This window comes from Anomaloglossus baeobatrachus, chromosome 5 (genome assembly GCF_048569485.1).
Source record: "Anomaloglossus baeobatrachus isolate aAnoBae1 chromosome 5, aAnoBae1.hap1, whole genome shotgun sequence".
NCBI lineage: Eukaryota > Metazoa > Chordata > Amphibia > Anura > Aromobatidae > Anomaloglossus > Anomaloglossus baeobatrachus.
This window is the reverse complement of record NC_134357.1, coordinates 141048370-141070201: the sequence shown is the minus strand read 5'-3', so window position 1 is coordinate 141070201 and position 21832 is coordinate 141048370. Positions and strand designations below refer to the sequence as shown.

The 21832-nt window shown below is 43.7% G+C and overlaps 1 protein-coding gene across 1 annotated transcript in view; it reads left to right on the top strand.

Moving 5' to 3' along the window:
• Positions 1-21832, top strand: part of MICU1 (mitochondrial calcium uptake 1) — a 399405-nt gene that overhangs the window by 98541 nt on the left and 279032 nt on the right. Inside the window, exon 5 of the mRNA XM_075348939.1 lies at positions 2803-2846. Within this exon, the coding sequence (XP_075205054.1) occupies positions 2803-2846 (44 nt within the window). The remainder of the gene's footprint in view (positions 1-2802; positions 2847-21832) is intronic.

Below are 21832 nucleotides of genomic sequence, written 5' to 3'. Positions count from 1 at the left end.
ACTTGTGCATATCTTGCGCGAGTCTTGCATCACATCACCCAGCACAGCCTGACGCTCTCCGGACAGAAGTATTTCAGCTGCATAGAAATACATGCAGCCGACCCGCTCCTGTCAGGAGAGAGTGCGGCCGCGCCAGGTGATGCGATGTGAGACTCACACGAGATACGCGCAAGTGTGACTCCAACATAAAAGTTAAAGTCCCATAGAGGGACTAAGTAAAAAAGTAAAGAAATTTGCAAAAATTATTAAAAAAACAAACAAACAAAACAACCCCGCGCACCCATAATTAAGAACTGAAACTATTAAGCGGGCTTTACACACTGATCTCACTAGCGAGATCGCAAGCGATGGTACCCGCCACCGTCGGTTGTGCGACATGGGCATATCGCTGCACAACCTCGCTTACCCCCGTCACACAGGACTTACCTGCCCTGCGCGATCTGCCTCCTTTCTAAGGGGGTGGGTCGTGCGGCGTCACAGCGACGTCACACGGCAGGCATCCAATAGAAGCGGAGGGGCGGAGATGAGCGGGACGTAAACATTCCACCCACCTCCTTCCTTCCGCATTGCCGGTGGAGGCAGGTAAGGAGATGTTCCTCGCTCCTGCGGTGTCACACACAGCGATGTGTGCTGCCGCAGGAACGAGGAACAAGATCGCTAATGAGAGGTAAACGATTTTTGGTTTTAGGACGACCTCTCAGCGGCAAACTATTTTGGCCGTTTTTGCGATCGTTTTAGGTCACACAAAAGTGTCACACGCTGCGATATCGTTAATGACGCCGGATGTGCGTCACTAATGGCGTGACCCCGACGATAAAACATTAACGATATCGTAGCGTGTAAAGCCCCCTTTACACTAATAAATAAGAATATTTATGTAAAAACAAAAACTAATAAAGTACATATATTTGGTATTGCCGCTTCCAGAACAACAAAACTGTCACACTGTTTAACTATGCTTTTCATCACAGCTCTGAAATAAAACACGATCAAAAAGAAAATGTAAATAAAAATTGTATTGCTGAAAACATCACTAAAACTATATAAATCTGGTATTGCTGTAATCGCACTGACGCAAAAAAAGTCCCTTTAAATGTGATGCGCTCCCTAAAAAAATTGGTTTTGTAAATTTTGTTGGAAAAATTGACAATTTGCAAATCATATCAACCAAAATTTACCACTAACATGAAATACAACATATCACAAATATCTTTCTCAGAATCACTGGGATGTGTTGAAGCGTTCCATAGCATAGTGATAAACTCATAAAGTGACATAGTGATCTGAGAAACAAGGCTTGGTCCTTGAGAGATTAAACACGGATGTGTGAATGAGGCCTAACTGCGGGAATCCGGCATTAATCAGCATGACGTCGGTAGTCATGATCCGTAGACTCACCAGCTTGGAAGAAGAAGCTGTTTTGTTGACTTGAAGCAGCTGAATCGCCATCAGAAGCAGTGAGTGACCACTCTCAGCCGGCGTCGGGTACCACAGACTGTTAGTTGCCTCTGTTAGCAATTGCCTGCTTAGGTTTTAGGCACACAGTAAAATAAAAAAAGTTGATAGCTTCTTTTTGAAAATTCTCCAAATGATGCCCCATATGTGATGTATCAGAATATTGCATTTTAGTTATTTATGAAAATTGTTTAAACCTAGGGTTGGCTTTGGATGAATCCAAATATTTTGCTTATTTCCTTTCTGTTCTGCACTCTTTTCAGCTTCAGATCAGATTTCAGGTTGGTTTTATAGCTACTGAGAGATAAGTTGTGTTACACATCCCATGATGCCTAAGTACCGCTAAAGGTACCGTCACACTTGGCGACGCTCCAGCGATCCCACCAGCGATCTGACCTGGCAGGGATCGCTGGAGCGTCGCTACATGGTCGCTGGTGAGCTGTCAAACATGCAGATCTCCACAGCGATTAGAGATCAGCCACCAGCGACCCGTGTAACGACGCTGTGCTTGGTGACCATAGTACACATCGGGTTACTAAGCAAAGCACTTTGCTTATAGTTACTCGATGTGTACCTTGGCTACGTGTGCAGGGAGCAGGGAGCCGGCTTCTAGAAGCTGCGGACGCTGGTAACCAAGGTAAATATCGGGTAACCAAGCAAAGCCTTTGCTTGGTTACCCAATGTGTACCTGTGTTACCAGCGTCCGCAGTAGCCAGCTCCCTGCACATTCAGATCATTGTTCTCTCGCTGTCAAACACAGCGATGTGTGCTTCACAGCGGGAGAGCAACGACCAAAAAATGGTCCAGGACATTCAGCAACGACCGGCGACCTCACAGCAGGGGCCAGGTCGTTGCTGGATGTCACACACAGCGACATCGCTAGCAAGATCGCTGTTGCGTCACAAAAAACTTAACTCAGCAGCGATGTGGCTAGCGATGTCGCTTAGTGAGACGTGGCCTTTAGGTGAAAGAAATAAAATATCTGTCTACCAATTTTTCTACGGGATATCGTCTTCGATGTAAGAATCCCTCGATGATAATATTTGCTGAACGGTCTTCATTTTTACAGTAATCTGTGCAACAAAAACATCAAAATGCCTTGTTTCTTACTTGTTGCAAAACCACATAGAATAGTTTGTATTCTGTTTATGGAGTTTAAATCTATCAATCCGGCTTCATTGCTTTATTTCTTTACCAAATATCAACAGCAAACAAGTCAGTTTATCCACTGTCAAGTGTCACTCTTGTCTATTAAAGTATAATCGCAACAGGATTACATATGCCAGTTTTTACTTTAGTTTAAAGTATGTTGCCTTTTTCTAAATGCATTTTGTATTGTTTTGACAGATTTGGGCCTGGATCAGTTTATCGTAAAACGATATGATGGAAAGGTGGGTAAAATCTGTTTACCAATTCATACTACTTAAAACAATGCTGAATGTAATGACTATGTAACTATAAGATATTACAGGGTTATTTATCAAATATACATATTTACTATATACTCAGTGGTCTCAGTAGGGCTAGGTAGAGAAAGTCTTGGCTCAGGTAGTCCCCACCACTTTCTTCATGACCGGTGGGAATCTCCCGAGCTTTACAGTCTAATCATACAAGGGTTGGGGAATGACAGCCATTTACTGCAGTGGATGGGTAGAGGACAAAAAAATATTTGTCCAGCCTTCCTGCTCCTGAATGGGGTGAGTGATGGCATAAATCCGCTTTATAGGAGGAGCCTCTTTCATTTTTGCTATTGCTACAATATAGTATATTGGTATGTACAGTACTTTTAATATAGTTTTGTTTACTTCTATTGTTTTCTACTTTTATAGAATCACATGAAAGTTTCCTCTATTTATTAAAAGGAACCTGTCACCAGATTTGGCCTCTATAAGCTGCGGCCACAACCAGTGAGCACTTATATACAGGAATCCAGAATGCTGTATATAAGAGCCCAGGCCGCTCTGTATGGCATAAACACTTTTATTTTACTCACCTAGGGGGTGGTCCGGTCTGATGAGTGTCACTGCTCTCCGGTCCAATGCCTCCTCCACTCTGCGGCGATCGCTGTCCTTCTTCTGCCCAGCACAGTGTTGATGACTGGGCCTACGTCATCCACAGAGGCCGGTATTGCGGTCCTGCGCAGGCGCACTTTGATCTTCCCTGCTGAGGGCAGATCAAAGTACTGTAGTGCGCATACGGTCTTTAACCATTTCTCATGGCAGTGCATTACAGTACTTTGATCTGACATCAGCAGGGCACAGAGACGTTGCCTGCGCAGGAAAGTAATTCTGGCCTTTGTGGATGACGTAGGACATGTCATCCATATTGGGCTGGGCAGAAGGAGGACTGCGATCGCCGCAAAGAGGAGATGCCAGACCAGAGAGCAGCGATTCCCATCAGACCGGACCGCCCCCTAGGTCAGTGTTATAAAGGTGTTTTTTACATTCTACAGAGCGGTCTGGGCTCTTATATACAGTATTCTGGAATGCTGTATATAAGGGCTTACTGGTGGTGGCCAAATCTTATAGGAGTCAAATCTGGTGACATGTTCCCTTTAATTAATTAGTTCCCATATACATGTAAAGTACATTTACGATTAGGTTGTGTTATAATCACACAAGTGTAAAATTCAGTCTATTAATGGGATTCCATAGTTTGCGCTCACATCGGACGTTGGGCATACATCTCGCCCATAGTACTGCTTCGTAGACAGACTTTGCGCACAGAACTTTATTCACTATGTGAAGATTGTAATTTCTGTATTATGGAAATGTGGGGAAAACCATCTTCTCATCTGTTAATTGCATCACAGTTGTTGACGGGACGCAGGCTGACATATTATATTCCAGCCTTTTATAATCTATGCATATTTTGTTTCTTTTCCTATTTATATTTTATAGCTGTATGATGCAGGGTAGGATTTCACTTGAGCGCCTTCAGCTGTCATCCACGTCTAGTGAATGATTAAACTCCACGTATCCTACAGATGATTTGTCCCTGTTGTGTGTAACGCAGAATCGTATTAATCTATTAACATGGCTACAGTGTAAATAAAAGCTGATGACATAATGTGGAGCAGCATTAGTGAAGGAAGTATCACTTGTGATCGGATTAGACACATTCACCTATATAGAGGGGTTGTCCTGGTTTAAAAAAAAAAAAAAAAAAAAAAAAAAATTGGTCAAACAGCAGGAGATGTATTAAATTCTAGTGCAGTGGTCACCACTAATCATGTCCTTATCATGTTACACATTATTCTCATAACTGCTGAAACCAATCACTGGCCTCAGCAGTCATGTGCCGTACTTGCTCACCGATGAGACGAACGATTACTCCATAGTGATGGTTGTGGTCATGTAAATGATGGAGGTGATGTGATCTCTGTAGGACCAGAGTTGATCATCGTTGGGGAATGAATATGGAATTAATGCAATTTTTTTATTTTAACACATTCTCTGCTGTTCATTTTAAAAACATTACAAAGAATCCCTTTTGAAATCACTGACTTAAGTTGTGTATCTGAGATCAAGATTTTTGGAATTAGATGTTCTAAAATTGCATGACTACCTTATCCATCATTATGTTAAGAAACCTTGAGATCTCAAGAATTAAGACAAATGTCTTTAAGTTGACCATTAGGATTCCCACCATTTGACTGAGCAGTAAATATTTTTGTAAAGTGTAATAATTATACTCCTCAATTAATCTCTGTACCTCCATGGAAGAACTATGCTATAGGCCAGCTCTTAGTAGTTGTCTCATGAAGACCAACCTTTTCTAGAAATATTACCAGACTGGCTTCTCTGCCTCTTAGCTGTTTTTTTCAGGCAAAGCTTTATATGTCTATACTTTAGCTATTTAGCACTATGTGGCATATTAGAGATGCACAAATACATTTGAGTGGAATTGAATTCTACTCAAATTTTCTCAAAAACTCGCAGTTACCAAATGAATTTTTTTTTTTAATTCGCTTCCTTTTGCCACCATTTTCCTGAATTGGAAAAGCCCATCAAAATGTAAAAAAAAATGTTCTTGTTTTCCCCTTACTGATCGCCTCTCTGACCCCTCCATGTAATCCTTTCAAAAAGAAAAGGGCGGCCTGCAGTACTCCTCTCAAGGGCCAGGTCTGGGCAAGTAGTCCAATTAAGGACGCATGTCCAATGTCAAGTAGTCAACCTGGCATTACTATAGATCAATGAAGATTGACAACGTCCAGCAAAGGTGAAATATCTAATATTCTTTATTCTGCCATGGTGCAACTTTTCGACCTAATGTAGGTCTTTCTCAAGCTTGAAAAAGACTTCCATACAGTGCCTACAAGTAGTATTCAACCCCCTGCAGATTTAGCAGGTTTACACATTCGGAATTAACTTGGCATTGTGACATTTGGACTGTAGATCAGCCTGGAAGTGTGAAATGCACTGCAGCAAAAAAGAATCTTATTTCTTTTTTTTTTTTTTAAATTGTGAAAAGTTTATTCAGAGGGTCATTTATTATTCAACCCCTCAAACCACAAGAATTCTGTTTGGTTCCCCTAAAGTATTAAGAAGTATTTCAGGCACAAAGAACAATGAGCTTCACATGTTTGGATTAATTATCTCTTTTTCTAGCCTTTTTTGACTAATTAAGACCCTCCCCAAACTTGTGAACAGCACTCATACTTGGTCAACATGGGAAAGACAAAGGAGCATTCCAAGGCCCTCAGAGACAAGATCGTGGAGGGTCACAAGGCTGGCAAGGGGTACAAAACCCTTTCCAAGGAGTTGGGCCTACCTGTCTCCACTGTTGGGAGCATCATCCGGAAGTGAAAGGCTTATGGAACTACTGTTAGCCTTCCACGGCCTGGACAGCCTTTGAAAGTTTCCACCCGTGCCGAGGCCAGGCTTGTCCGAAGAGTCAAGGCTAACCCAAGGACAACAAGGAAGGAGCTCCGGGAAGATCTCATGGCAGTGGGGACATTGGTTTCAGTCAATACCATAAGTAACGTACTCCACCGCAATGGTCTCCGTTCCAGATGAGCCCGTAAGGTACCTTTACTTTCAAAGCGTCATGTCAAGGCTCGTCTACAGTTTGCTCATGATCACTTGGAGGACGCTGAGACAGACTGGTTCAAGGTTCTCTGGTCTGATGAGACCAAGATCGAGATCTTTGGTGCCAACGACACACGTGACGTTTGGAGACTGGATGGCACTGCATACGACCCCTAGAATACCATCCCTACAGTCAAGCATGGTGGTGGCAGCATCATGCTGTGGGGCTGTTTCTCAGCCAAGGGGCCTGGCCATTTGGTCCGCATCCATGGAAAGATGGATAGCACGGCCTACCTGGAGATTTTGGCCAAGAACCTCCGCTCCTCCATCAAGGATCTTAAGATGGGTCATCATTTCATCTTCCAACAAGACAACGACCCAAAGCACACAGCCAAGAAAACCAAGGCCTGGTTCAAGAGGGAAAAAAATCAAGGTGTTGCAGTGGCCTAGTCAGTCTCCTGACCTTAACCCAATTGAAAACTTGTGGAAGGAGCTCAAGATTAAAGTCCACATGAGACACCCAAAGAACCTAGATAACTTGGAGAAGATCTGCATGGAGGAGTGGGCCAAGATAACTCCAGAGACCTGTGCAGGCCTGATCAGGTCTTATAAAAGACGATTATTAGCTGTAATTGCAAACAAGGGTTATTCCACAAAATATTAAACCTAGGGGTTGAATAATAATTGACCCACACTTTTATGTTGAAAATTTATTAAAATTTAACTGAGCAACATAACTTGTTGGTCTGTAAGAATTGTGCATCTGTTAATAAATCCTGCTCTTGTTTGAAGTTTGCAGGCTCTAACTTATTTGCATCTTATCAAACCTGCTAAATCTGCAGGGGGTTGAATACTACTTGTAGGCACTGTAGGTCGAAACGTTGCACCATGAAAGAATATTGGATATTTCCCCTTTTGTTGGACACTGTCATTCTTCATTGACCCCCCCATGTCATCCATCCTGTCTTTCCTGCATCATCAGATCCCTACCTCTTGGACTGAAATCCCTGGACCTCTTGCGCTTGGTTGGAGCTTCTGCGCAAGGACACAAAAGTTCAGTGTCATTACGTCATGGCATGTACTGTGACATTTCATGTGCATGCGCAGAGCCCTCTTAGGTCACTTAAAAGCCGGAAGTCTCTGCCCAGTGCGTGAAGCCCAGGGATTAGTGATGGGCGAACAGTAACTATTTGTGTTTGGATAATGCTTACTGAATACAGAGGACTATCTCGGTATTTGTCAAGACAAGCAAAATGCTCGGGTTCCCTATTGACTTGCATTAGGTTTGTTATTTGTGACGAATACCGGCATAGGACTTTGGGATTCGTTATGAAAAATCCGAACACGAATAGTTACTATTCGCCCATCGCTACCATGGATATCAGCGCTAGATGGGGTGATTTAAATATATGGTGAGCATCGAACGGGTGACTGTTAGGAGCCAGAGAGATAAGGATGGAGGTTTTTTATTTTAAGTTTATTGCATTCCGTGGCCATTAAATTAGTAGAGAACAACTTCTCCGTGAATCGAATTTCCTGAGCTAAGCTGTGCAAACAGGCGAATTCGAAATATGCCTGATTCGCTCATCTCTACTGACCATGTAAACATTGAATGTCTTGGGCCATGAGAGCGACAGTCAAACTCCATAGAAATCCATTGAGGCGTTAACTTTACATACAACTGCATATTACACACTACACGGTAGATTTTCAGTCAGTTATTCTTTCACATACTTCTTGCATAATAATTATCATTTATAATGGAGAAATAAATAAAGCATTGAATTTTCAAGACTTTTATTGCAACCGTAAGCTCCATAACTAAGAGCAAACTAACTTTTAGATGTCATTCTCACGTGCACTCATGGCTGATTAGAAAGGAGCATTAGGCAAGTCAAATTTATATTAAAGCTTAAAGAAAACCAGCGGTGGTCCAAGAGTTTGGAAACCCCTTGGTCGCAATAATGAAGGGGCTAGATGAGCTTTATTCCAAGGGCAGTATTCACTCAGTTTCAATCTTGAAGATCTGTGCGTCTCTGAATTTTTTTTTTTATTAATTCGATTGATGTCAAAGTGGCTGTAAGGCTCATGACTGATGTATAAATGAAAAGCTTCATGTTAACTCAAGTAAGATCATTAATTCATCTATTGAAAAATTTTCAACTTAAAATAATAAAATAAAAAGCTTGTTAATAAAAAAAAATTCACAAATTCTTGACCGTTTTCAAATAATCCGCTTGACCACTAGGGTATGTTAATACAAGGTTTTCAGACATTGATTTTTAAGTGAGTCTACTTCAAAATCCTTATCTAAACTGGCTTCACTTACACTTTGAATACTCCTTAAAGGAAATCTGTCACCAGGTTTTGGCTACCTTATCTGAGAGTAGCATAATGTAGGTAAAGAAACCCTGATTCCAACAATGCATCACTTAGTTTCCTGGATGCAGCAGTTGAGACACAATCAAAGTTCTTAGATGTCGCATGTAGCCGAGCTCAGAAAGCTAACCCCACCCACACCACCGCTCTTTGTACACATTGTGTATTGACAATGAGCTGCTTCATTGTTCTACAGCTAAATTGAATAAAGTTGATGTTATTGGGTTGGTCTGAAAGCAAAAATGTAATTTAAATCCCTATCTTTTTGATGCTATAATCAAAGCTACTTTCTAATATGCTAATATACTATCTAATATTAAAAATTTCCCACATTACCCGAACTACACTACTGTTCTACTTCCTGTCTGATGGTGAATCCTTTGAGAATTCCAGTGCATGCTGGGATAGTAAAACGACCTATCATCAGAGGGCAGATTCTGCGGCAGTGACCGCAGCCTCGTTCCCTTACCTGAAACGAGGAGTCATCATGACACTCGTTTCAGGGGCTGGTTTGTGCCTGCTGTGTCTGTCTCACCCTGCTGTGTCTGTCCCACCCTGCCGTGTCTGTCTCACCCTGCTGTGTCTGTCCCACCCTGCCGTGTCTGTCTCACCCTGCCGTGTCTGTCTCACCCTGCCGTGTCTGTCTCACCCTGCCGTGTCTGTCTCACCCTGCCGTGTCTGTCTCACCCTGCCGTGTCTGTCTCACCCTGCCGTGTCTGTCTCACCCTGCCGTGTCTGACTCACCCTGCCGTGTCTGACTCACCCTGCCGTGTCTGTCTCACCCTGCCGTGTCTGTCTCACCCTGCCGTGTCTGTCTCACCCTGCCGTGTCTGTCTCACCCTGCCGTGTCTGTCTCACCCTGCCGTGTCTGTCCCTCCCTGCCGTGTCTGTCCCTCCCTGCCGTGTCTGTCCCTCCCTGCCGTGTCTGTCCCTCCCTGCCGTGTCTGTCCCTCCCTGCCGTGTCTGTCCCTCCCTGCCGTGTCTGTCCCTCCCTGCCGTGTCTGTCCCTCCCTGCCGTGTCTGTCCCTCCCTGCCGTGTCTGTCCCTCCCTGCCGTGTCTGTCCCTCCCTGCCGTGTCTGTCCCTCCCTGCCGTGTCTGTCCCTCCCTGCCGTGTCTGTCCCTCCCTGCCGTGTCTGTCCCTCCCTGCCGTGTCTGTCCCTCCCTGCCGTGTCTGTCCCTCCCTGCCGTGTCTGTCCCTCCCTGCCGTGTCTGTCCCTCCCTGCCGTGTCTGTCCCTCCCTGCCGTGTCTGTCCCTCCCTGCCGTGTCTGTCCCTCCCTGCCGTGTCTGTCCCTCCCTGCCGTGTCTGTCCCTCCCTGCCGTGTCTGTCCCTCCCTGCCGTGTCTGTCCCTCCCTGCCGTGTCTGTCCCTCCCTGCCGTGTCTGTCCCTCCCTGCCGTGTTTGTCCCTCCCTGCCGTGTTTGTCCCTCCCTGCCGTGTCTGTCCCTCCCTGCCGTGTCTGTCCCTCCCTGCCGTGTCTGTCCCTCCCTGCCGTGTCTGTCCCTCCCTGCCGTGTCTGTCCCTCCCTGCCGTGTCTGTCCCTCCCTGCCGTGTCTGTCCCTCCCTGCCGTGTCTGTCCCTCCCTGCCGTGTCCGTCCCTCCCTGCCGTGTCCGTCCCTCCCTGCCGTGTCCGTCCCTCCCTGCCGTGTCCGTCCCTCCCTGCCGTGTCCGTCCCTCCCTGCCGTGTCTGTCCCTCCCTGCCGTGTCCGTCTCTCCCTGCCGTGTCCGTCCCTCCCTGCCGTGTCTGTCCCTCCCTGCCGTGTCTGTCTCTCCCTGCCGTGTCTGTCTCTCCCTGCCGTGTCTGTCTCTCCCTGCCGTGTCTGTCCCTCCCTGCCGTGTCTGTCCCTCCCTGCCGTGTCTGTCCCTCCCTGCCGTGTCTGTCCCTCCCTGCCGTGTCTGTCCCTCCCTGCCGTGTCTGTCCCTCCCTGCCGTGTCTGTCCCTCCCTGCCGTGTCTGTCCCTCCCTGCCGTGTCTGTCCCTCCCTGCCGTGTCTGTCCCTCCCTGCCGTGTCTGTCCCTCCCTGCCGTGTCTGTCCCTCCATGCCGTGTCTGTCCCTCCCTGCCGTGTCTGTCTCTCCCTGCCGTGTCTGTCCCTCCCTGCCGTGTCTGTCCCTCCCTGCCGTGTCTGTCCCTCCCTTACGTGTCTGTCCCTCCCTTACGTGTCTGTCCCTCCCTTACGTGTCTGTCCCTCCCTTACGTGTCTGTCCCTCCCTGCCGTGTCTGTCCCTCCCTGCCGTGTCTGTCCCTCCCTGCCGTGTCTGTCCCAGTAAAACGACCTATCAGCAGAGGGCAGATTCTTCGGCAGTGACCGCAGCCTCTTTCCCTTACCTGAAACGAGGAGTCATCATGACACTCGTTTCAGGGGCTGGTTTGTGCCTGCTGTGTCTGTCCCTCCCTGCTGTGTCTGTCCCTCCCTGCTGTGTCTGTCCCTCCCTGCTGTGTCTGTCCCTCCCTGCTGTGTCTGTCCCTCCCTGCTGTGTCTGTCCCGCCCGGCTGTGTCTGTCCCGCCCGGCTGCGTCTGTCCCGCCCGGCTGCGTCTGTCCCTCCCGGCTGCGTCTGTCCCTCCCGGCTGCGTCTGTCCCTCCCGGCTGCGTCTGTCCCTCCCGGCTGTGTCTGTCCCTCCCGGCTGTGTCTGTCCCTCCCGGCTGTGTCTGTCCCTCCCGGCTGTGTCTGTCCCTCCCTACTGTGTCTGTCCCTTGATTGTATCACTCACTGGGCTGTTTAGTAAAATTTTAATAAAATCACATTTTTATCAGCAGGAAATTATCACTAGAATACTAGTAAACCGGTTGCCATGTAATCCTCCATATTGTTATTTGTAATACTGCCGCCACCACTGATTGGCAGTTTTCTGTGTACACTGTACATGGGCAGAAAGCAGTCAACCATTGGTGTGGGCAGGGGTTATCCAGAGCTCAGCATTCAGAGAACTGCTTGATCTGCGGCAGAAAAAAACAGGGATTTTATCACAATGACTGTAAACAGCCCAGTAATTGATACATTGCTGGAGTCTGGTTCTCTGCCCCTACACTATGCTGCTCTCAGATGTCGTAGCAAGATTTTGGTGACAGATTCCCTTTTAATTTGGGTTTTGTAGCAGATCAGGTTCAAAATCCACGTTTGAAAACTGTCAGCATAGCTTTACTGTGCTCCCTATGTATTATGAGTTGTGCTTTCTCAACCATCCCATGGATAGCTGCCTATCATTCTTTTAAGTGGTGAGGTCAATGTGGCAGGCTACAAAGTGGCTGGCCAATGTTAACATTTACTTACTATCATTTATAAAACTGTTCTGAATCTGTGCTCCCTGGCACTCTAGCCCCGTCTAGCTGTTGTCAATGGCATCTAATATTTAATTTTGTATATGAAGATAAGTATCTGCTATTTAGTATTAGTCAAAAGTTTGCACACGCCTGTTCATGCAGTGGTTTTCCTTATTCTTATTACAATGTGCACAATTGCAAATTCAGACTGAAGGCAACAAAGTCATAAAGAATTCAATATGGAAGCCGGGATCAAAGAAACCCCTGCAAAACAAAATAGGATATGTGTTAAACATTAGATCCCTCAAAGTACCCCCTTTTACTTTCATAACCGCTTTATACATCTTTGTAATTTTCTCAAGCTGCGGCATCAGGCAGTCACCAGTAAAGGCTTCCAATGACCAGGAATGTCTCATTAAGAGTTCAGTTGTGGAATACCCATTCTTCAGGAAGTGTTTGTGAACAACAGATGTGATTTCAAGAGTTAGTATTGATACACAGTGCTGAGCTCTATTCCACAACTGTTATAAGCCAGAATATGCTAAGAAATACATAACCGTAAAGGGAAAAAGACTTCCCATCACTACTTTTAAAACATGATGTCAAGTATCTGGAAAATTGCTAGACCACTGAAGGTATCCTCAAGTGCAGTCATAAAAACCATCAATCATTTTGATGAAACTGGCAGAAAAAAGGAAGACTTAAGAACGACGTCTGCTGCAGAGGATAAGTTCATCAGTTGCCAACATCAGAAACTTCAAAATTACAGCACTTCGAATAACTGTCCTCATAAATGATGCCTAGGACTCACGTAGAAAACACATCTCACATAAACTTTCTAGAAGAGACTGCAAGAAGCAGGTCTTTATGGACTTTTAATTGTTGCAAGGAGGCTACTGTAGGCTAGAAGAGACTTATTTTGGCCAAGCAACATAATGATTAGGCATTAGGCTAGGGGAATTCTATACTGCGGTCTGATGAGTCAAAATTTGAGATCTTTTATACCAACCACCATATGTTTGTGAGACAGAAGAGCTACTGTAAGTGGTTGGATTCTATGTTTACTGCTCATTGTGAAGAATGTAAGGCGAGGTCTGTTGATGCCCCCACATTACCATGGATACCACTGCATTCTTCAACTACATGGCACCTTATCTCACTTGAACTTAACCCTTAAGAAATGGGCAATTCTACACTTTTGTGCTTTTATTTTCTCCTTCGATTAATTATTCCAAGAGCCATAACTTTGTTCCATCAATATAGACATGTGACAGCTCTTTTTTTTTATTTTTTTTTTGCGGGATGAGTAGTACTTTTGAATGACCCCCATCCATATTTTATTATGATGTATTGGTAAGCCGGAAAAAAAATCCAAGTGTGGCAAAATAGCAAAAAAAAGGGAAATTTTGCAATTTTTTTTTTTTTTTAATTTTATTTCCAGAATTTCTTTCACTGTAAAACTGACCTCCCATTATAATTCTCCAGGTCAGTATGATTACGTAGATACCAAACATATATAGTTTTTGTTTTATTTTAGTGGTGAAAAAAAATCTTGCTTGTGTCGCAACATATTGTTTTCAATTTTTGGGATATGGAGCTGGGTAAGGACTTGTTTTTTTGTGCCCTAAGCTGATGTTTATATTGATATTGTTTTGTAGTATATTAAAATGTTTTGATTGCCTTTTTTATTCTTTTTTTTTTCTGTTGTCGCAGCCACTCAAAAACTGCAATTCTGGTGATTTGAATTTTTTTCTCTCGTTACGCTGTTTACCAATTCGATTCATTTATTTTATATTTTGATAAATTTGACTTTTATGAACGCAGTGTTATTTTTATTCATTTTTAATGTGGTAAAATGGGGGTGACTGTACTTTTTTATTATTTTCAGATTTTTTAAACATTTTTCTACTTTGTACTTTATTAGTCTCCTTAGGGGACTTGAACCTTCAATAGTCTGATCACTTGTTCAAAATACAGCTGTATATAGAAGAAATCACAGTCTCCTATGAATTGCTGTATATACAGTAGAAGAAATCTGTCTCCTGTGAATGCCAGTCACGGGTTTGCTTTCATAGGAGTACTGAGATGACAGACACAGGTGTCATCCGTCACCCCTGGCTGTCATCAAAGTTCATTGGTTCGCCACGATCAGGTCGCAGGAGCGCTGATGAGGGGGAACAAAAGTTTGCCTGTCTGCCATCATGCATTAAATGCCACTGTCCAAGATTCACAGCAGAATTTTTAACAGGTAAACTGCCACATGCGGAGCGCCCCTCTACCCGCAGCTGTTAGAGGCACATGTCAGCTGATAAAATCTGTCGACATGTGCAGGGAAAAATACGGGCTTGGTGTGCCAGCCCGCATCAACGGCATAGCCACGACCCATGACATAAATCGTACGTCATGGTTAGTTAAGGGGTTTTAGTGGGATAATTTTTTGTGTTCCTAATGGACAATGATCCAAAACACACCTTTGGGCTGTGTGACCAAGAAGGAGATGGCTGATTATTGCGTCAGATAATGTGGCCTCCACAATCACCTGAAATTATCTCAATTTATTTTGGGATAAATTGGACTACAGAAGAAAGGCAAGCAGCTAACGAGCTTAGAACCTATAGGATCGTCCTCAAAACTGCTGGAAAGCCATCCCATATGACTATCTAGTGAAGCTGCTTGAAATAATGCCAAGGATATGTGTAGCTATCAGCCAAGTAAAAGTGGGTTACTTTGAGGAATCTAAAAGGCCCGTTACACGCTACGATATATCTAACGATATGTCGTCGGGGTCACGTTGTTAGTGACGCACATCCGGCATCGTTTGACATATCGTAGCTTGTGACAGCTACGAGCGACTGTGAATGAGCAAAAATACTCACCTTATCGTTGCTCGTTGACACGTCGCTCATTTTCAAAAAATCGATCGTCCTTCTGCGCGCCGGTTGTTCATTGTTCCCGAGGTAGCACACATCACTCCGTGTGACACCCCGGGAACGATGAACTGCAGCTTACCTGCGGCCGCCGCCAATGCGGAAGGAAGGAGGTGGGCGGGATGTTAAGCCCCGCTTATCTCCGCCCCTCCGCTTCTATTGGGCGGCCGCTGTGTGACGTCGCTGTGACGCCGAACGTCCCTCCCCCTTCAGGAAGAGGATGTTCGCCGCCCACAGCGAGGTCGTTCGGGAGGTAAATACGTGTGATGGGGGTTACCGACTTTGTGCGCCACGGGCAACAAATTGCCCGTAACGCACAAACGATGGGGGCGGGTGTGATCGCTCGATAAATCGCCGCGTGTAAAGTGGCCTTAAGGCTCAGCACACATTCTGGTTTGTTTCATGAGTATTTTGCACCTTATTTCTAAATGTGTTTCCCTGTGGTTTTAATGCCTTTTAGTCTGAATCTACAATGTGCATATTCCAATGAGAACAAGAAAAATCATTACATGAATCAGTGCGTCTAAACTTTTGACTGATACTAAGAGAGGAAATCTCCGCCAAAGCTGAAGCTTTAGTTTCCCCTTCAATTTCTAGTCTATGCAAGTAAATAAATGCCACTATGCTCAAGATTGCCAATACACAGTAGGTGGAAATAGATTCAGTTGTAAATGCTGATTGATCCTTTTTTTTTTTTTTTTTTTTTAATTCTACTAAAGATTTTGAAGCCATTTGAGCCGCCATATCTCTACGCCACATTTTGCACTGCAGTGCCACGCAAAGCGTCCTTGAACTAACGCAGTTCTTCTGCAGACCTCATTAACATGTACATGCATCTTTTCCCTTGAGCTTGTGGGAGAGCCTCAGGTTTCCTATAAGAAAAGTACGCTCCATCCTCTATTGGAGTGTATTACAGGCTAATTACTGAACTTGCTGTCTGTTCTGATCCTCTGGGGTTTTTTGTTGTTTTTTTTGGTGTTTTTACTGTGTTTTGTAAACCTGGCATCAAAAATATATCCAGCAAAAAAGAGAATAAAAAATATAACATTTGTAATTCAAATAACTTTTGTAGGGAACAGAAGAATGACTAAGCCCAAGATTTGCAAATTATTCAGTGCAATCAGCTTTTTCTTGAGCAAAACAAATTTTACATTTAGATTGCAGCTAGATATGTGCAGGCATACACACAGGCGTGAATAGGCAGCCCCCCTTATATTGGGGTATTATAAATTACATTGTGGTCTCCCACAATATGGAGACATTTGTATGCAGTGCAGATATTTGCTACCTAGTATGATTCATATTTCCTCTCCTAGATCAGTGTTACAGAAGCTAGTCTTCGTCTAGTAGAAAGTTTTCTTTTCGCCTAACTAGTTTTGAAAGTTTTCACTTCTAATATTAAAATCTTTATCTCTTCCTAAAATGCTTATTGTAAATACCGTATTTCCCCGAAAGTAAGACCGGGTCTTTTATATTATTTTTTGCTCTGAATGATGTGCTAGGGCTTATTTTCAGGGGATGTCATATTTTTTCCATGAACAATCAACATTTATTCATGAACAAAAAAAAAATCAACATTTATTCAAATATAATCATATCATATTCTGAAACCTCAACATTTTGTGTCAATCCTAATACTGGTTCAGATGCACATTTTCTTATCTGATCTGCTGCTCTCATGGTGCAGAACCAGTCCTATAGTAGTGGGTGTATACCATATATACAAAGGTTTAAATTACCTGCTTAAATGTATTATTCTCTGTGTACTGCTAAGTTTATCTCCAAAAGAAAGCAGACACCCCCTAAAAGGATTGCACTAACAGACCCCAAACAATTAGGCTTTGTGCGCACTGGAAAATGGAATTTTCTCAAGAAAATTCCACAGGCATTGAAAGATTACCGCATCCGCAGTAAAAAAACCACGGCAAACCGCACCTGAAAACCACATGCGGTTTGCTGCGGTTTTACCGCGGTATTGTTCGCGGTATTGTCGCGGTTTTGCCGCGGTTTTGCCGCGTGCGGGTTGGTACATGTGCTTTATTGCATTCAATGCAATAAAGCACATTGGAAAAAAAAAAGTAATTTCATTCTGAGATAGATAGATAGAGAAATAGACAGAAGAATAGATAGAGTCCCTGTGAGCACACGCTGCATTTCTCACGGTCGGTAGTGAGTTCACATTACCGGCCGTGGGAAATGCCGTGTGGTTACCTCTGCTGTCTCGCTGCGAGGCTGCATTCAGCGCTGTGTGTCAGTCGTGGCTGGATGCAAGCATCGCAGGATGTGGATTACGCCGGAGCTGTGTGTTTTGGGAGGGGTTAATAAAATGGTGAACGAGGAGCTTTTTTGTGTTTTATTTAAAATAAAGGATTTTTCGGTGTGTGTGTTTTTTCACTTTACTTACGGGTTGATCATGTCAGCTGTCTCATAGACGCTGCCATGATCAAGCCTGGACTTGGTGGCGGCGATCCGCCGCCATTAACTCCTTATATTACCCAAGACTGCCACAGCATCACGGCAGCAGGAAGAGCCAGGGACACTCCAGTACTGTCGCATAATGGATGCGACAGTCCCGGGGCAGCTGCGGCTGATATTCTCGGCTGCGGGAGGGAGGAGGGAGGCGGGGGACATGAACACTTCCCCTCGCTCTCCCCAGCCTGAGAATACGGGGCCGCCGCTGTGTGCTTACCTCGGCTGGACGCTAAAAATACGGCGGAGCCCACGTGTTTTTTTTTTCCCTATATTTCCGTTTGCTTTCTATGTGTATTCTATGTGTCTGTGTGTGAGTGCGATCTGTGTGTGCTATGTCTGTGTGTGTCTGTGATGTGTGTGTTTACTCTGCTCCGCTTCCTCTTCCTGCCATAATGACATCACTTCCCTGCAAACCGCAGGTAGCGATGTACATTACCGCACGTAAACCGCGAAATACCGGAGGGAATAACGCAGGAAAACGCAATGAACCGCACAGAATTTGCGGCCTGCGTTATTCCCTGCGGGATTTCACGGTTACATTGCAGTCAATGGAGTGAAATCCTGCAGTGACGTGCGGAAAAGAAGTCACATACAATTGTTTTTGCTGCGGGAATCCCGCAGCAAAACATGCAGCTGTCAAATTCCGCATAGTGCACACAGCATTTTTTTTTTTCATAGGTTTTGCTGGTGATTCACTGCAGAGATGTTATGAACATTTTCTGCAGCGAAACATGCAGCAAATCCGCAGGAAATCCGCGGCAAAAAACGGCAAGTGCGCACAGGGCCTTAAGGCCCCGTCACACACAGAGATAAATCTTTGGCAGATCTGTGGTTGCAGTGTAATCATGGACATATTGTTCCATTTGTACACAGCCACAAACCTGGCACTGATTGTCCACAATTTCACTGCAACCACAGATCTGCCAAAGATTTATCTCTGTGTGTAAAGTGGCCTTTAGAGTTGGCAAATAAATGGGCTCTCCCATACAAATCTGTGTGAGAGCCCATCCACTATTGGCAGTTACCAACTGTAATTGTTTGGGGTCTGGCAAGTGCGTTTTTTTTTTTTTTCTCTTTCTTGTGGGGTGGTGCCTGTTTTCTTTTGGGAGTGTCTGCTTTCTTTGAAGGGTCCTGCTGTATTATTTTAACTTTTTTAGCTGTTTGGCGAGTTCCTTATGGAACCGCAATTAAGGCTTATTTTTGGAGTAGGGCTTATATTTTAAGCATACTCAAAAAAGCCCCCAAAATCCTACTAGAGCTTATTTTTGGGGTAGATCTTATTTTCCGGAAACAGATATTAGGAAGAAAAACGTAAATAATTAAATAATAATAAAAATTAGACTGCCATTCTGACTGGGTGTTTGCAAAGTAAGTACACCCACCTCAGTAGGTCTAAGTGATTTAATTTAATTATGCATGCTGCTTGTATAGTGAAAGTTGATTGGAAATCCGCATAAAGGTTGATAATATTACTGGCTTCCCAGTACTAGGTTATAGAGAATAATTTGGCCACTTTCATATTTCCATTTTAAGGGATTGACATCTTTGTCCTGATAATTTAAGGTGATCTGCATAGTGGTTACCGTACTTCTGTGTAGTCTGAACCTTTGAAAATCCCATAGGACATTTTCAATTATTGGATGCTAAAGTCTACTAATTTCTTAAGAGAAAAATTTAAATTAATTCTGTATTTATTTTCCAAGACTTAAGTAGGTTAACCACCTTATCCTCAGAGTGTGAGCCCAGTATATATTGAGGCAATTTTAAAAGTTAATATATGCAATTACCTTTGTCCCAAATCTTATTACTATTCCTCTAGGTCTCCGGCTGCTGATAATTATTCCTTGATTATACACTTTACTTTTGGACCTACCTGACATATTAATTTGAGTAATTTCAGAATTGTACTCTTTGTCCTAGCTAGGACTACATCAAAGTCACAATACACAAGAACAGCGATTCCAAATTGAAGTATTGGTAATACCACGTAATATAGAGCAATGAAGATACAATAAAATGTTTCATATAGGAGTCAACTACTTACGACAAATAATCACTCTTTATGCCTAATAAAGCATTGCCCTTACCTGCTTCATTATAAAGAGGCTATCAAATATTTTACCAAAGAGTCGGAAAAACGTGGCACAAGTTCCCTTTTAATCACCACCGTCAACAATCTTGGAGCTATGACCTCATTTACGTGATTGGGCCAAAACTTGGACTTAGCAATCAGTCATGCGTGCACAGAACAGTGTTTGGGGCCAATGATGGCTACAATTGTATTGTAAGCAATATACTGATATATACAGTCCTCACTGCAGGGTCAGTAGGGACAGAAACAGAGGGGCATTTGTCGGATTAGCAATGAGGTTTTTTTTCTTATTTTATACTGCATCTTAGTTGAGGGAAACTCACATTTAACCCCTTCCCATAAAAGTACACTTTATTGATTACATTGGAACTATTTTGAACAAATCTGATAAATGGTCTTGGTAATCAGAGCAATAAAGCAATCTGTAATACTATAGTGAAGTATTCTACCCACAAATCAGGAATATGATGTTGAACAATACAGTTTGGTCTGCCATCGCATGAGCGTTTTGCGCTTTACGAGAGTCTTAAGTTTTACCTCACAGCTAAAGGGAATGTTTGATCAGAAAATTACCTAAAGTTTAAATCAGATTTTTAAGTTTAATTTAAGCAAAGTAAAAAAAAATATCTAGCAATTTTCACACTAACCACTAAGCTTAAAGGTGTCATCCACTGCTAGGTCAACCCCTTCTGATTCCACTTGTTTCCCATAGTTAAAATAAATGACCCTGTGCTCACCTCCCTTGCTGGCGCCCTTCCAGTGCTGTTGGTGATCGCAGTTCCAAGCTCACGTGACAGTGTAACGTCACATGAGTACCATGTGCAATCACCGCCTGCTTCTCTCCCCACCTTCAGATAAAATGAGTTAATCGACAGGAAGTGACGCTGCTACTGCCACTCACTTCCTGTTGATTGCTCATTTGGTCCGAAGGAGGGGGGAGAGAAGTCAGTGATGATTGGACGTGCAGCTCATATGACGTCACGTCACGCGAGCCCTGAACCACAGTTACCGACAGTGCTGGAGCTGCATCTTTTATTTTAACTGGGGGAAACAAGTGGAATCAGAAGGGGTTGTCCCAGTAGTGGACAACCCCTTTCCTATTGTTTTCAAACAGCCACATGGACACTAATAGCAACAGACTATTGATCTGTATAGAGGTATTTACTGGGAAAAGTCATTGTGAAGAATGATAGCTGTGACATTCACCTACTGTGAATGGTGTTGCCCTTTCATTATAATCCTGTCAGTGACGATAATGAGTCTGATGACACGTCTTCAGTACAGAACAGGAAGTGTCAGACTCCTCTAAGACCTGACCACTTTGACTTTGGTGACAGGTTCTCTTTAGGGTGTTTAAATAATGTTATTTTCTGGTTATACATTACCTAACAGTATTATCTGTAAGCAAACAATAAATGTGTAAAAACAGAGAGCAGCTATATCTTTAACTCCATTTATGTGTCATAGATAAAACCCAGAAAATTAAACAAATTTCCCAGTGCACCCGGGGGATATCCACCAGCATTAATATGTCTAGTGCAAACACTTCAATCTCTCCTGATGATGTGTAGCGCACACACAATGCCTGCAGAAACAAAGGCCACATGTAAATAATTTAGTATCGCCAAATACAACAACGCCGGTGAACCTTTTCTGCCCATTGTCCTAGGGCGAGTAAATATATTTATTGAATTTCAATATAAGCATCCCCATGGGGCAGTGCTATGCACATGAAGTGTAATAATCCTGAGTGTTTCCCCCAACCTTTTATTATACTGTATTTCCATTGGCACGAACCCAGAGAACAGCTGTGTGCATAATCAATGGTTTATCAGCTAATTGTTTTCCCGATAAACCATTCTTTCAGCTTTATTAGGTCTTCCCATTGGTCAGAGAGGCCGAACTATAGACAAGCAGCCATCTATCTTCCTCTAGCTGCAGGGAAGTTGAAATGTTATTGATTCTGTCTGTGGCCCATTACCCATCTTTAATCTGCCTTGACATTGTACTTCTGCAGCCTGCTGCAGTTACTGTGTGCCCACGCACCGAAAGGGCACAGATATAGAGTGTAAGAGAGCCTTTTTTTTTCCCTGGCATTCTCTGCCAAGTAGTTTTAATAACCTTAGCTGTGGGCTTTGACAGAAATTAAACAGGATTATTGCAGTGTAGGAAAGGAAATTACATTTTGTTAAGAGGCTAGCCACTATAACAGACAGT